Genomic DNA, 13,580 nt, shown 5'->3' with positions numbered 1-13,580 from the left:
CAAGTTATAAAAGGTAAATCTTAAGGAATTAGATTATTTCAGTTTCTGTTCTGTTTATCTGTGGACTGGATTGTTTTTTGCAACATGTCCGACCTCCTCTGGAGCTTCTTCTCAGCATCCCGCGAGCTCAGACAGAATCTGGATGTCATGCTACTGGACTATATCCAATTCTCTGCAGGACGTTTCAACTCCAACCTTATTCCCCTGAGGGGGGGGGGGGGGGGTTATCTAGCAGCAAAGAAACAGAAATAGACCACAGAGAAAAATACACAGACTCACTCCAATATAAAACACATCAAGTACATGCGTATGCCATCGCAAAACACATTACTGTGGGTTAAGATGGTAAATGGAGGGTAACGGTGGTACTATGTTGGGTTAAGGTCGTATTTCGAGGGGTAAGGTGTTTTTTTGGTGGATAAAAGGGATCATTTTTAGGCTTAATGTTGGCATTCTAGTTGATAACAGTTGTATTTAATAGGTCAAGAAAGATTTTGGCGGAGTCAGGTTTTATTCGGAGAGGAAAAAGTGGAATGTTGGTGGGTAAAGTGAAATTAGGAGGGTTAAGGTAGTATTATGGAGAATTAAGGTGGATTTTGGAGGGTTAAGGTGGAATGTTGCTGAGTTAAAGTGGTATTTGTAGAGTTACTGTAGTATTTTGGTGGGTTACGTTGGTATTTGTAGGGTTAAGGAGGTATTTTATTCAGTTAAAGTGTAATTTTGGTGGGTTAAATTGGTATTTGAGGGGTTAAAGCGAGATTATGGTGGGCTAAAGTGGAATTTTGATGCGTTAAAGTGGTATTTGTGGAGTTGAGGTGGTAATTTTACTGGGTTAAACTAGATATTGGCGGGTTAAGCTTGGAGGGTTACAGTGGTATTTGAGTTAAGTTAAACTTTGGAGTTTAACGTTGGTGTTTCGGGTTTAAGTTGCTATAATTGATGGTTAAGGTGGTATTGTGTGGGTAAAGGTGGTATTCTAATGGTGGTATTTTGGTGGGTTAATGTGATATAACGATTGGTTATTGTGTTATCTTGTGGGTCAAGGTGGTATTTGAAGGTTTTAGGCGGTATTTTAGTTGGTTAAGGTGTTTTCTGGGTGGGTAAATTGGGTTAAAATGGATATTTTGGAGGTTTAATGTGATATTGTGGAGGATATTTTGGTGGTCTTTGAAGGTTTAGGATGGTGGGTAAAGGTGGTACTTCAATGCTGGTATTATGGAGGTTTAATGTGATATTTGATTTGGTGGTATTTTAGTTGGTTAAGTTGTGTGTTGGTTGGGTAAGGTAGTATTTCTATGCGATAAGATGGCATTTTGGAGGTTTAATGTGATATTTTGGAGGATATATTGGTGAGTAATTGTGGTACTTGTAGGTTTAGGATGATGTTTTTGTTGGTAAAGGTGGTATTTTTGGGAGTCAAGGTGGGATTATGTTCGGTTAAGGTAGTATTTTGAAGAATTAAATTGGTATTTTGAGGATTAATGCACACCAGTGGACCTGTTTTTAGTGAAACATAATTTCCTCTTAGTTATAACACGGCATTCACCGAAAGCTATACGTTTGTAAATGTAAGAATTGTTTTCCCACGTACCATCACGGGGAAGATGATGGCCAGGAAGGTGGATTTGAGGGTCCAGAGCACGGCCAGACATAAGATCTGGACCAGCGTGAAGAGGTGGACCTTCCTCAGAGGGACGTGGCGCAGGAAGGGGAAGTCCGGCTGGTGTTTGGACGGCATCATGTACAACTTGATCCTGTCCCAGAACTGAGCAGCACCAGGAGACGAAGAGGACACCTTACTGGCAGGCAGACCTCAAAATACACAATACATTTTATATCTATTTACCTTGATTGGAACCTTATGCAACACCCTGTCTGTATTATGAATGTCTTTCACATTTTAAACAATCACACTTAATAGACTTTGTGTTATGCATTACAACGAGTGAGAGATCTACATGTATGATTTGTTTTAAATCTGAAACCGTCATCTCTCGCAAATTATGTTAAATGTAGTTAAGTGTTTTTGTCTTTGTGATTTTCCCCTTTATTTTTGAATAGTAACCTCCCCTCTCGTTTCAGATCCTCTCACCTCCCTTCCTCGTGTGTCTCCCACTCCTGTGGTTGTCGACCCCGCCTGTTCCTCATTACCTGGTGTGTGTATTGCCAGTAGTGACAAACTAACAGCGTGTCATGCCAGGAATACGCCCAAGCAGAGCTTTGAGCCACGTCTTGTCTGAGTATTTGGTTATTCATGCTCTAAGTGTTTTACCTCATGAAGAGTGACTTTGTTTTGAAACTGTTTTACCTCGTTAAGAGTGATTTAGTTTTTTATACCACTATAGTAGAGCTTTGCTTTGAATAAACCTTTTTTGGTTAAAACCTGTGTGAGTCGTTCATTTGAGGTCAAACCCGTTTATTCAGTCGTAACAGAAACTTAAAAATAATAAGATTAAGATGCACTTTTATTAATCCCTCGTGGGGAAAAGGTTTCTCTGCATTTGACCCATCCTAGTATTAGGAGCAGTGGGCTGCCATTTTGAACGGTGCCTTGCTCAGGGACACCTCGGTAGCACTTGGTCTTGCCGGGACTTGAACTGGTGACCTTCCAAGCCCCTATCGACTTCGCCACCACTGCCCCAATTCCATTTAGTTTTCTTTAAAGAAATCAGGGGACAACATTTTGCACCGGCCATAAACTAGTAATACATGCAAAGTGGGCTGTCAAAAGAACAATGCTAATCTCTTAAAAATGCTGGTAAATTCATGTCAGATATTTTAATTTTCAAACAGTCACGAGATAAAGCAATACCACGACCTGTACCTCAAACAAAACCTACCAAAAATCCTAATTTGCAGGAAGTTGCACAGAAAGTTGTAAAACCTATACTGACTGTATTTAGATAAAAACTCTGCTGTGGATATTTATTATCACAAACCTACACATTTGATATCTGCAGTGTATGTATTAATATCTTATTTGCACTTTTACAACATGTGGGGGCTCTATATCTGCAATAAGGAAGAAGTCCAGCTTAAAGCGTAGAAGCCCACGTCACATTCTTTCAGTTCCCTGTATCATCTGAATACTACCTGTGTGTATTTACCTATCCATTTGGTTGTACACTGTATCTGTACCTAGACTGACCGTTGTATGTGTGTGTAATGTTCGTTATATTTGAAAACTTCAATACAAATATTGTTTAAAAAAAGATCTCCAGCTACAATAATTCGATTTATCTTGAAAAACGACGTTAACAGCGTACCTGGATCCCACTGAGCGACGCCACGCCCATGTAGAGGAAGACGCCGTAGAGCACGGGCATCGGGATGTACTGTGAGCGGAAAAAACAACATGTGTTTAACTTGAAGGTCCCCTATTGTACCGTTTTCCATCAATATATCATAGGTCTCAGATATATACAGAGAGCCCGTCTCTGATTGGCTGGAACACCAAACAGATCATTGCAGCATTACCCATAATCCTCTCTGTTTCAGCCCTGTTTCCAAAGTGCTGATTCTCTGTCTGTCACTTTAGATGAAAACAAGGAGCCCCTCCCCACGCCCCTCTGAGAGACATTTGGTTACAAAGAACTCAATGGTGCTCTAGAGGACATTCAGGTGATAGGGGGGGGGGGGGGGGGGGGTACCTTGTTGCTGATTGGCTAATGGTTACACAACATCGTTATGACAACATAAAGTGGCCAAAATCTGATCAGCTCATTTTCAGACAGGTTTTTATAGAAAATCTTTGTTCCTGAAACTTTCAGAGTCTCTTTCCACAGAGGGGACACATGTTGATGTAGAAGAGACATGAAGAAGAGGGGACACATGTTGATGTAGAAGAGACATGGAGAAGAGGGGACACATGTTGATGAGAAGAGACATGAAGAAGAGGGGACACATGCTGATGTAGAAGAGACATGAAGAAGAGGGGACACATGTTGATGTAGAAGAGACATGAAGAAGAGGGGACACATGTTGATGTGGAAGAGACATGAAGAAGAGGGGACACATGTTGATGTAGAAGAGACATGAAGAAGAGGGGACACATGTTGATGCAGAAGAGACATGAAGAAGAGGGGACACATGTTGATGCAGAAGAGACATGAAGAAGAGGGGACACATGTTGATGTAGAGGAGACATGAAGAAGAGGGGACACATGTTGATGTAGAAGAGACATGAAGAAGAGGGGACACATGTTGATGCAGAAGAGACATGAAGAAGAGGGGACACATGTTGATGCAGAAGAGACATGAAGAAGAGGGGACACATGTTGATGTAGAAGAGACATGGAGAAGAGGGGACACATGTTGATGTAGAAGAGACATGGAGAAGAGGGGACACATGTTGATGAGAAGAGACATGAAGAAGAGGGGACACATGCTGATGTAGAAGAGACATGAAGAAGAGGGGACACATGTTGATGCAGAAGAGACATGAAGAAGAGGGGACACATGTTGATGCAGAAGAGACATGAAGAAGAGGGGACACATGTTGATGTAGAGGAGACATGAAGAAGAGGGGACACATGTTGATGTAGAAGAGACATGAAGAAGAGGGGACACATGTTGATGTAGAAGAGACATGAAGAAGAGGGGACACATGTTGATGTAGAAGAGACATGAAGAAGAGGGGACACATGTTGATGTGGAAGAGACATGAAGAAGAGGGGACACATGTTGATGTAGAAGAGACATGAAGAAGAGGGGACACATGTTGATGTAGAGGAGACATGAAGAAGAGGGGACACATGTTGATGTAGAAGAGACATGAAGAAGAGGGGACACATGTTGATGAAGAAGAGACATGAAGAAGAGGGGACACATGTTGATGTAGAAGAGACATGAAGAAGAGGGGACACATGTTGATGTGGAAGAGACATGAAGAAGAGGGGACACATGTTGATGCAGAAGAGACATGAAGAAGAGGGGACACATGTTGATGCAGAAGAGACATGAAGAAGAGGGGACACATGTTGATGTAGAAGAGACATGGAGAAGAGGGGACACATGTTGATGTAGAAGAGACATGGAGAAGAGGGGACACATGTTGATGAGAAGAGACATGAAGAAGAGGGGACACATGCTGGTGTAGAAGAGACATGAAGAAGAGGGGACACATGTTGATGCAGAAGAGACATGAAGAAGAGGGGACACATGTTGATGTAGAAGAGACATGAAGAAGAGGGGACACATGTTGATGTAGAGGAGACATGAAGAAGAGGGGACACATGTTGATGTAGAAGAGACATGAAGAAGAGGGGACACATGTTGATGCAGAAGAGACATGAAGAAGAGGGGACACATGTTGATGCAGAAGAGACATGAAGAAGAGGGGACACATGTTGATGTAGAAGAGACATGGAGAAGAGGGGACACATGTTGATGTAGAAGAGACATGGAGAAGAGGGGACACATGTTGATGAGAAGAGACATGAAGAAGAGGGGACACATGCTGATGTAGAAGAGACATGAAGAAGAGGGGACACATGTTGATGCAGAAGAGACATGAAGAAGAGGGGACACATGTTGATGCAGAAGAGACATGAAGAAGAGGGGACACATGTTGATGTAGAAGAGACATGAAGAAGAGGGGACACATGTTGATGTAGAGGAGACATGAAGAAGAGGGGACACATGTTGATGTAGAAGAGACATGAAGAAGAGGGGACACATGTTGATGTAGAAGAGACATGAAGAAGAGGGGACACATGTTGATGTAGAAGAGACATGAAGAAGAGGGGACACATGTTGATGTGGAAGAGACATGAAGAAGAGGGGACACATGTTGATGTAGAAGAGACATGAAGAAGAGGGGATACATGTTGATGTAGAAGAGACATGGAGAAGAGTGGACACATGTTGATGTAGAAGAGACATGAAGAAGAGGGGACACATGTTGATGTAGAAGAGACATGAAGAAGAGGGGACACATGTTGATGTAGAGGAGACATGAAGAAGAGGGGACACATGTTGATGTAGAAGAGACATGAAGAAGAGACATGAAGAAGAGGGGACACGTGTTGATGTAGAAGAGACATGAAGAAGAGGGGACACATGTTGATGTAGAAGAGACATGGAGAAGAGGGGACACACGTTGATGTAGAAGAGACATGAAGAAGAGGGGACACATGTTGATGTAGAAGAGACATGAAGAAGAGGGGACACATGTTGATGTAGAAGAGACATGAAGAAGAGGGGACACATGTTGATGTGGAAGAGACATGAAGAAGAGGGGACACATGTTGATGTAGAAGAGACATGAAGAAGAGGGGACACATGTTGATGTAGAAGAGACATGAGAAGAGTGGACACATGTTGATGTAGAAGAGACATGAAGAAGAGGGGACACATGTTGATGTAGAAGAGACATGGAGAAGAGGGGACACACGTTGATGTAGAAGAGACATGAAGAAGAGGGGACACATGTTGATGTAGAAGAGACATGAAGAAGAGACATGAAGAAGAGGGGACACGTGTTGATGTAGAAGAGACGTGAAGAAGAGGGGACACATGTTGATGTAGAAGAGACATGGAGAAGAGGGGACACATGGTGATGTAGAAGAGACATGAAGAAGAGGGGACACATGTTGATGTAGAAGAGACATGGAGAAGAGGGGACACATGTTGAAGTAGAAGAGACATGAAGAAGAGGGGACACATGTTGATGAAGAAGAGACATGAAGAAGAGGGGGCACATGTTGATGTAGAAGAGACATGAAGAAGAGGGGGCACATGTTGATGTAGAAGAGACATGGAGAAGAGGGGGCACATGTTGATGTAGAAGAGACATGAAGAAGAGGGGACACATGTTGATGTAGAAGAGACATGGAGAATAGGTGACCTCTAAGTAAAAGTATGTACTTAATTAAAAAGGTAGAAAAGTATTGGTGTGGCGAATTGAAACTCTCTGGACTGAACACAGGGATTTTAGCCCCTGCAGACCATTTACATGCACTAAAACCTAGATAACACTACAGGACAAAGACAAAACCCCCAAAGCAGAATAGGGTCTCTTTAACTTAGAACAAACAGGTGTTATTTTCAAAGCTTCATACCTTGAGCACAGGAGCGAGGAAGATGGAGACTCCGGTGAGGCAGAACACCAGAATGCCCGTCATTCTTTGTTCTCTGTTTATTGAAAAAGTAAAAGTATAATTGCAGTCAAATCATCTTTATAGCGGGGCTTTTTTAGCATTTTACATCCTATGCCATTGTCTCTGTTTTTGGCTCTTAACTTTTGCTCGAACAATGTAAATATCCCCCCTGTTGGACGAATATAGGTATTCTGATTCTGAAGTGGTTGGGAAAAGACATACACAACAAATATCGTCTAATATCAAGTCAGAATATTCTTCACACTTGATATGATATGAGATGTAAAAATGCAGTGAGATATGGGGTATTGCTTTTGGACATCGTGCGTTCACACCTGCCTTGTATCGTCCGGTTGAATCGAACCCCGTTTCGCCGCTTGGTACGGTTCGTTTGGGTCGGTGTGAACGCAGTCCAAGACCTCTGAAGTGAACTAAACAACCGGACTCTGGTCCGCTAAAAGAGGTGGTCTCGGAGCGCTTGCTTGCGAACTCTGGAGCGGTTTATGGTGTGAACGCAGTCCGCACCAAAACATAGGAGTTACGTGTCACAAGAACGCGGATGTCTTCAAAGTATTTAGCGAAAGAGTCTTTCAAGACATCCGCGGTTGTTTAGTTAAAGAGTGAAGCAGAATGAAGTGTTGAACAGTGTTGTGTAAAGTAGCAATTCTCCGTCAGCTACATAAAAGTAAGAGCACCTGTCGTCGGGGAAACGCCCTCCTGACTGCAGAACGTCTCTCATTATGTTATAATGTTTTTAACGGACGTTGTCTGATTATATAATCATATGCGCGGGCCGATAGCGTCTGTTGATCTCCAGATTAACAGCCGCATGAGAATAACCTGCCAATGCTCCATGGCGGAGGCTCCGCTAGCCATTGCCGGAATTTGCGTTTTTACCCCCTTAATGTCTGACCAATGGTTGAACAGCATTTCCGAGCACATGACTTGTGTTTAAAGTTTATAGTCCGTTTGAGTTTTGCCGTGTGAACGCAAACCGAAGCTTCTGATAAATGAAACAATGTATCAAACTGTGGTATGGTGCGCCAGAAAACGGACTATAGGGTGTGAATGCACCGCATCTTAAACCAAAGACTCTTGAAAACCACTTATTTTGAGTTGTATCTGAGATGAAACATTTTTCTTTTACTTTTTAAAATCAAATAACATCAGATTGCAGAAATCTTTTGAGCGTTTGTGGCTTATCTTGTAACAGCACTTCCTTATTCAGGTCAAAAACAATTCAAAATAAGTTTCCCCAGCTAATTACAAGATCACAATTATCTAAATATCCCTTCTTTTATAATACATCTTCAGTAGCAAATTATCCACTTGTTCCAATTGAAGATATTTGTTCTTCTTACAAGCAAAAACACCTTTATAATAATAATAGATTATATTTTTATAGCGCCTTCCGCTTTACACGCTGTGAACAAACAATAAAAAAACATGTTTTCATTGTTTTGTAGTGGGTTTTTTTGTACCATTCGTCCGCAGACTGTGTCTCTAATAAAGTTGTATCTGTGTGTTGTTGCACCCACCTGACTCCGAGGAACTGCGGCTGCTCTCCCGGCGCGCTGGACGCACTCTCCATCTTCAGAGAGTCGATGTGGGCGATGGAGATGACGGTGGCCGCCACGTACCAGGGGAGACCCAGGAAGGAGCAGACGGCCATCAGGACCCCCACCCAGAACAGGTCCAGGTGGTAGCCACAGCCTTTCTGCAAGGGGGGGGGGGGGGTATTGTGTTGTTATCAGAGGTGGGAAGTAGTGGAGTACAAATATTTCGTTACTCTACTTAAGTACTTTACTCCACTACTAATTTTTCTGACGACTTTCGACTTTGACTTCTTACATTTTGAACTCAAATACCTGTACTTTCTACTTCTTACATGTTGAACCCAAATACCTGTACTTTCTACTTCTTACATGTTGAACCCAAATACCTGTACTTTCTACTTCTTACATGTTGAACTCAAATACCTGTACTTTCTACTTCTTACATGTTGAACCCAAATACCTGTACTTTCTACTTCTTACATGTTGAACCCAAATACCTGTACTTTCTACTTCTTACATGTTGAACTCAAATACCTGTACTTTCTACTTCTTTCATGTTGAACCCAAATACCTGTACTTTCTACTTCTTACATGTTGAACTCAAATACCTGTACTTTCTACTTCTTACATGTTGAACCCAAATACCTGTACTTTCTACTTCTTACATGTTGAACTCAAATACCTGTACTTTCTACTTCTCACATGTTGAACACAAATACCTGTACTTTCTACTTCTTACATGTTGAACCCAAATACCTGTACTTTCTACTTCTTACATGTTGAACACAAATACCTGTACTTTCTACTTCTTACATGTTGAACCCAAATACCTGTACTTTCTACTTCTTACATGTTGAACCCAAATACCTGTACTTTCTACTTCTTACAAGTTGAACCCAAATACCTGTACTTTCTACTTCTTACATGTTGAACTCAAATACCTGTACTTTCTACTTCTTACATGTTGAACTCAAATACCTGTACTTTCTACTTCTTACATGTTGAACCCAAATACCTGTACTTTCTACTTCTCACATGTTGAACTCAAATACCTGTACTTTCTACTTCTTACATGTTGAACTCAAATACCTGTACTTTCTACTTCTTACATTTTCCAAACAGGCTGGATCCATTAGTTTGAATGTGTGTTTGCCGTTGGCTGAACAACGGCAACATGACAACGTTTCCATTGGTCCCTCTTCTTTAGAGAAGACCAGGAAATGATGGATACACGGATCGTGTTCAAATCAATAGGCACGCAATAGTACGCAGAGTACTTTTCCCAGTATAGTTCCGATAGTTCTTGAAATGTTGTGTTCACCCCAAAAAAATCTGGAACTAGAACTTAGTTCATGAGAATCTTTTCACCACCTTTGTAGTCCCTGCTAGAGAGCAGGTACTTTCCTGGGAGAAAAAGGTTCCCATTTCTGATTGGCTGGGCGAATTGCAAACCACGGCCCGTAAAAGTCCGAAAAGTTTTGTGAAGCCGCCATTGTATTTGCTGGCATTAGCATTATTAGCATTAGCCCAGCGCACCAACGGAGAGAGTCTAACTTATGGCAACACAAAAGAAAACATGGGAGCGGTGGAGATGAGGAGGTGTCGGCGTTCTGGCGATTTACTCGGAAGGACTTCCGGCCGGGGACTTCGGGCGGCAGTATACGAAGTGAAGTTGTTCGCGGCCTGCCAGTAAACCCAAAGCAGAAGAAGAAGAAGTGACATCAGCGGCTTCATTTGCCTAACCCTCCCTCAGGGACTTATTCCGGTGTGAATGCGATCTAGTCTTTAGTTCATCAGAACTAAAGTGTTCTGATGAACTAAGTACTGGGGACTAAGTACGGCAAAGAACTTGGTGTGAAAGCGCCTAATGACTCTAAACAATAATGATCACGCCACCAAACACAGATCAAAACTAAAGTAACCAGCCTGTGTTCAAAGTGTAAGAAGTAAAAGTAAAAAGTCGTTAGAAAAATAAGTAGTGGAGTAAAGTACTGATACCAGAAAAATGTACTTAAGTAAAGTAACAAAGTATTTGTACTCCACTACTTCCCACAGTAATCCCGTTGAATGCATCATCAGGATGTAATATTCCCACCTTGAGTTTGTTCTCCTTCCTGTTGACGATGACGGCGCTGATCTGCTGGTCCATGAAGATGAGGATGGTGACGAGCAGCGCTGGAACGAAGCTCGCCACGTAGACCCACCACGGGTTCTTCCCAAACGGCATCACCAGCCAGCCTCGGCCGGGACGCGTCGGCTGAAGGCAGAAGAGAGAGGCGATACACATCCGATATTTACACTACATTTTAGACCCTTAACAGTTTTTAGGTATTTTCATTCATTTATGACCGATTTTATTATAATTAAATTCTTGTGTTTACATAAATATTTAGTATTTTATGTTATCTTTTATTGCACATTTTGTGTGTGGGTGTGTGTGTGTTAGCTTCCCTAGAGCAAGTGGTGCATGAATGAGGTTTGAATGGGTGAGTGACTCGTATGTAAAGAGCTTTGAGGGACCGAAAATACCTGATATTTATAAGAACAGTACATTTACCCTTACAAATGAAGACGATTTCAGTTGTATCCGCTAAAGTTATTTATCGTATAGACGGTTCGTTCACACAAGGCCGAAACGGAGCCGCGGTTTCGAATCCCGAATATGATAAACTTTGAAACCGACTCCCAAAGTGGGTAAGTCTGGAGACTAAACGCTTGCGGCTCTGTGTGTCCGCCCCTATATGATCTTTTCCTGAATCCATGATGCCATAGACCCGCCTCTCCCCACCCCTCCTGCTCACCCCCGCGTCATTGCTGATGCGTTTCGCCAACAACAACAACAACAATGTCCGGCAGTGGCTCAGTCGGTAGGGGCTTGGACTGTGAGCCATAGAGTCGCCGGTTCAAGTCCCCGACCAGACCTAAATATGGAGTGTGGACTGCTACTTGGAGAGGTCCCAGTTCCAGTTCACCTCCTACCCTGCCGTACGGCCCTTGAGCAAGGCACTGGACACCCCGCCTTTTCTGTACATTGTGCCTTTGCTGTAATACCGTACATTTCCCTGCTTTGTGACAAATTAAAGATTTCTGATTCTGCTTAATTTGAAAAGAGTTTCTGTACCTTGAACTCTGTGGGGACGATCAGTTTGGGGGTCCCGAGTCCCAGCAACATGTCGAGCCCCACGAAGGTCATGATTGACATGAAGATGGAGAAGTCGCTGATCAGTTTCCTCAACTGGAGGGAAACAAAAGTCACAATTAAAGTTAAATAAACATGTATTTGGGTTCAGATTGGTTATCCACTTCCTGTTTGAGATCAGATGCAGGAGAGCCTGTACATTCAGCATGTGATGCTAAAAAGTACATTACAGTGGAAATAAACTACATGTTGTGAGTTTTGTAAGGATTACTGAACAGACCTACTACTCGGTCACGTGATGAGAGCCTCTGTTTGAAGATAGCCTACTGCACATATTTATTGTTCGGAAGACACAAAGAGACACATAACGACTCAAAATGGCCAAGAAGAAACAGACAACAGCATGAACAAATATGCATATTAAGGTAATGAGACACAGATCAAACAAAAAGAGACACAAAAATAAATACAGAAAATGCAAAATGATTTAAAACAAGACACAAAATCAGAGACAGACAGGAAGTAAACACTAAAGGGAACAGCAGAAGAAGACAGATAGGAAGTAAACACTAAAGGGAACAGCAGAAGAAGACAGACAGGAAGCAAACACTAAAGGGAACAGCAGAAGAAGACAGGAAGTAAACACTAAAGGGAACAGCAGAAGAAGACAGATAGGAAGTAAACACTAAAGGGAACAGCAGAAGAAGACAGACAGGAAGCAAACACTAAAGGGAACAGCAGAAGAAGACAGGAAGTAAACACTAAAGGGAACAGCAGAAGAAGACAGACAGGAAGTAAACACTAACGGGAACAGCAGAAGAAGACAGACAGGAAGTAAACACTAAAGGGAACAGCAGAAGAAGACAGACAAGAAGTAAACACTAACGGGAACAGCAGAAGAAGACAGACAGGAAGTAAACACTAAAGGGAACAGCAGAAGAAGACAGACAGGAAGTAAACACTAAAGGGAACAGCAGAACAAGACAGACAGGAAGTTAACACTAAAGGGAACGGCAGAAGAAGACAGACAGGAAGTAAACACTAAAGGGAACAGCAGAAGAGGACAGACAGGAAGTAAACACTAAAGGGAACGGGAGAAGAAGACAGACAGGAAGTAAACAATAAAGGGAACAGCAGAAGAAGACAGACAGGAAGTAAACACTAAAGGGAACACGATATGGGCTCTGCGGTTTAAAGAGTGGTAAATAAACTGACTTGGACGGTTATAGAAAACACAGTATTTTTATCTTTGCGGAAGCAATTACGATAATTTCTAAATCAATATTGTCAGTCAAGTCTTGGGTTTATTAAATACGTAGCCGGGTAGTTTTATTTGGGCCGGGATCCTGTTCTGTTTTCATTAATGACCGCCTCGCTGCACATCCTTTTGTTTTGTCTATAAGAGAAGACGCTCAGGCAGATATTCTCCTCACCTTGGTGGGGAAGTAGCGGCTGAACTTGAACTTCTTGAGGCTGACGGTCATGGAGTAGGTGCCGAAGAAGAGGATGAAGGACATGAGGGCCAGATCGGGGACGTACTTGCAGGTCTTTCCCACCAGAGCCCCTCCGTACTTCAGACACTCCTTCTTACTCAGCTGGCTCCAGTCCAGACCTGTCACATTCAACTGGGGGGGAGGGGGGCGGCAGGATGAAGAACAGCGAAGAGTATTGACGTGGAGGAAAATTAAACATACGGTCGAGTGAAAATTGGAGCCATGAATGTGATGTTTAAACCCAGAGTGAGACAGAATGATGGGATGAAGTGAGACACAAAGAAGAGAGGAT

At 42.4% G+C, this 13,580-nt stretch overlaps 1 protein-coding gene across 1 annotated transcript in view; it reads right to left on the bottom strand.

Annotated features, from left to right (window-relative positions):
- Window positions 1-150: 150 nt before the first annotated feature.
- Window positions 151-13,580, bottom strand: part of slc4a5a (solute carrier family 4 member 5a) — a 43,329-nt gene continuing 29,899 nt past the window's right edge. Inside the window, exons 14-21 of the mRNA XM_071204308.1 lie at window positions 13,229-13,420; window positions 11,778-11,891; window positions 10,752-10,913; window positions 8,639-8,817; window positions 7,062-7,134; window positions 3,267-3,335; window positions 1,592-1,765; window positions 151-228 (exon numbers count right to left, since the gene is read on the bottom strand). Coding sequence (XP_071060409.1) covers window positions 151-228; window positions 1,592-1,765; window positions 3,267-3,335; window positions 7,062-7,134; window positions 8,639-8,817; window positions 10,752-10,913; window positions 11,778-11,891; window positions 13,229-13,420 — 1,041 coding nt within the window. The remainder of the gene's footprint in view (window positions 229-1,591; window positions 1,766-3,266; window positions 3,336-7,061; window positions 7,135-8,638; window positions 8,818-10,751; window positions 10,914-11,777; window positions 11,892-13,228; window positions 13,421-13,580) is intronic.

This window comes from Pseudochaenichthys georgianus, chromosome 9, assembly GCF_902827115.2.
Source record: "Pseudochaenichthys georgianus chromosome 9, fPseGeo1.2, whole genome shotgun sequence".
NCBI classification, from domain to species: Eukaryota; Metazoa; Chordata; class Actinopteri; order Perciformes; family Channichthyidae; genus Pseudochaenichthys; species Pseudochaenichthys georgianus.
Note: the sequence above shows the minus strand (reverse complement) of the source record. Positions and strands in the feature narration are given on the sequence as shown.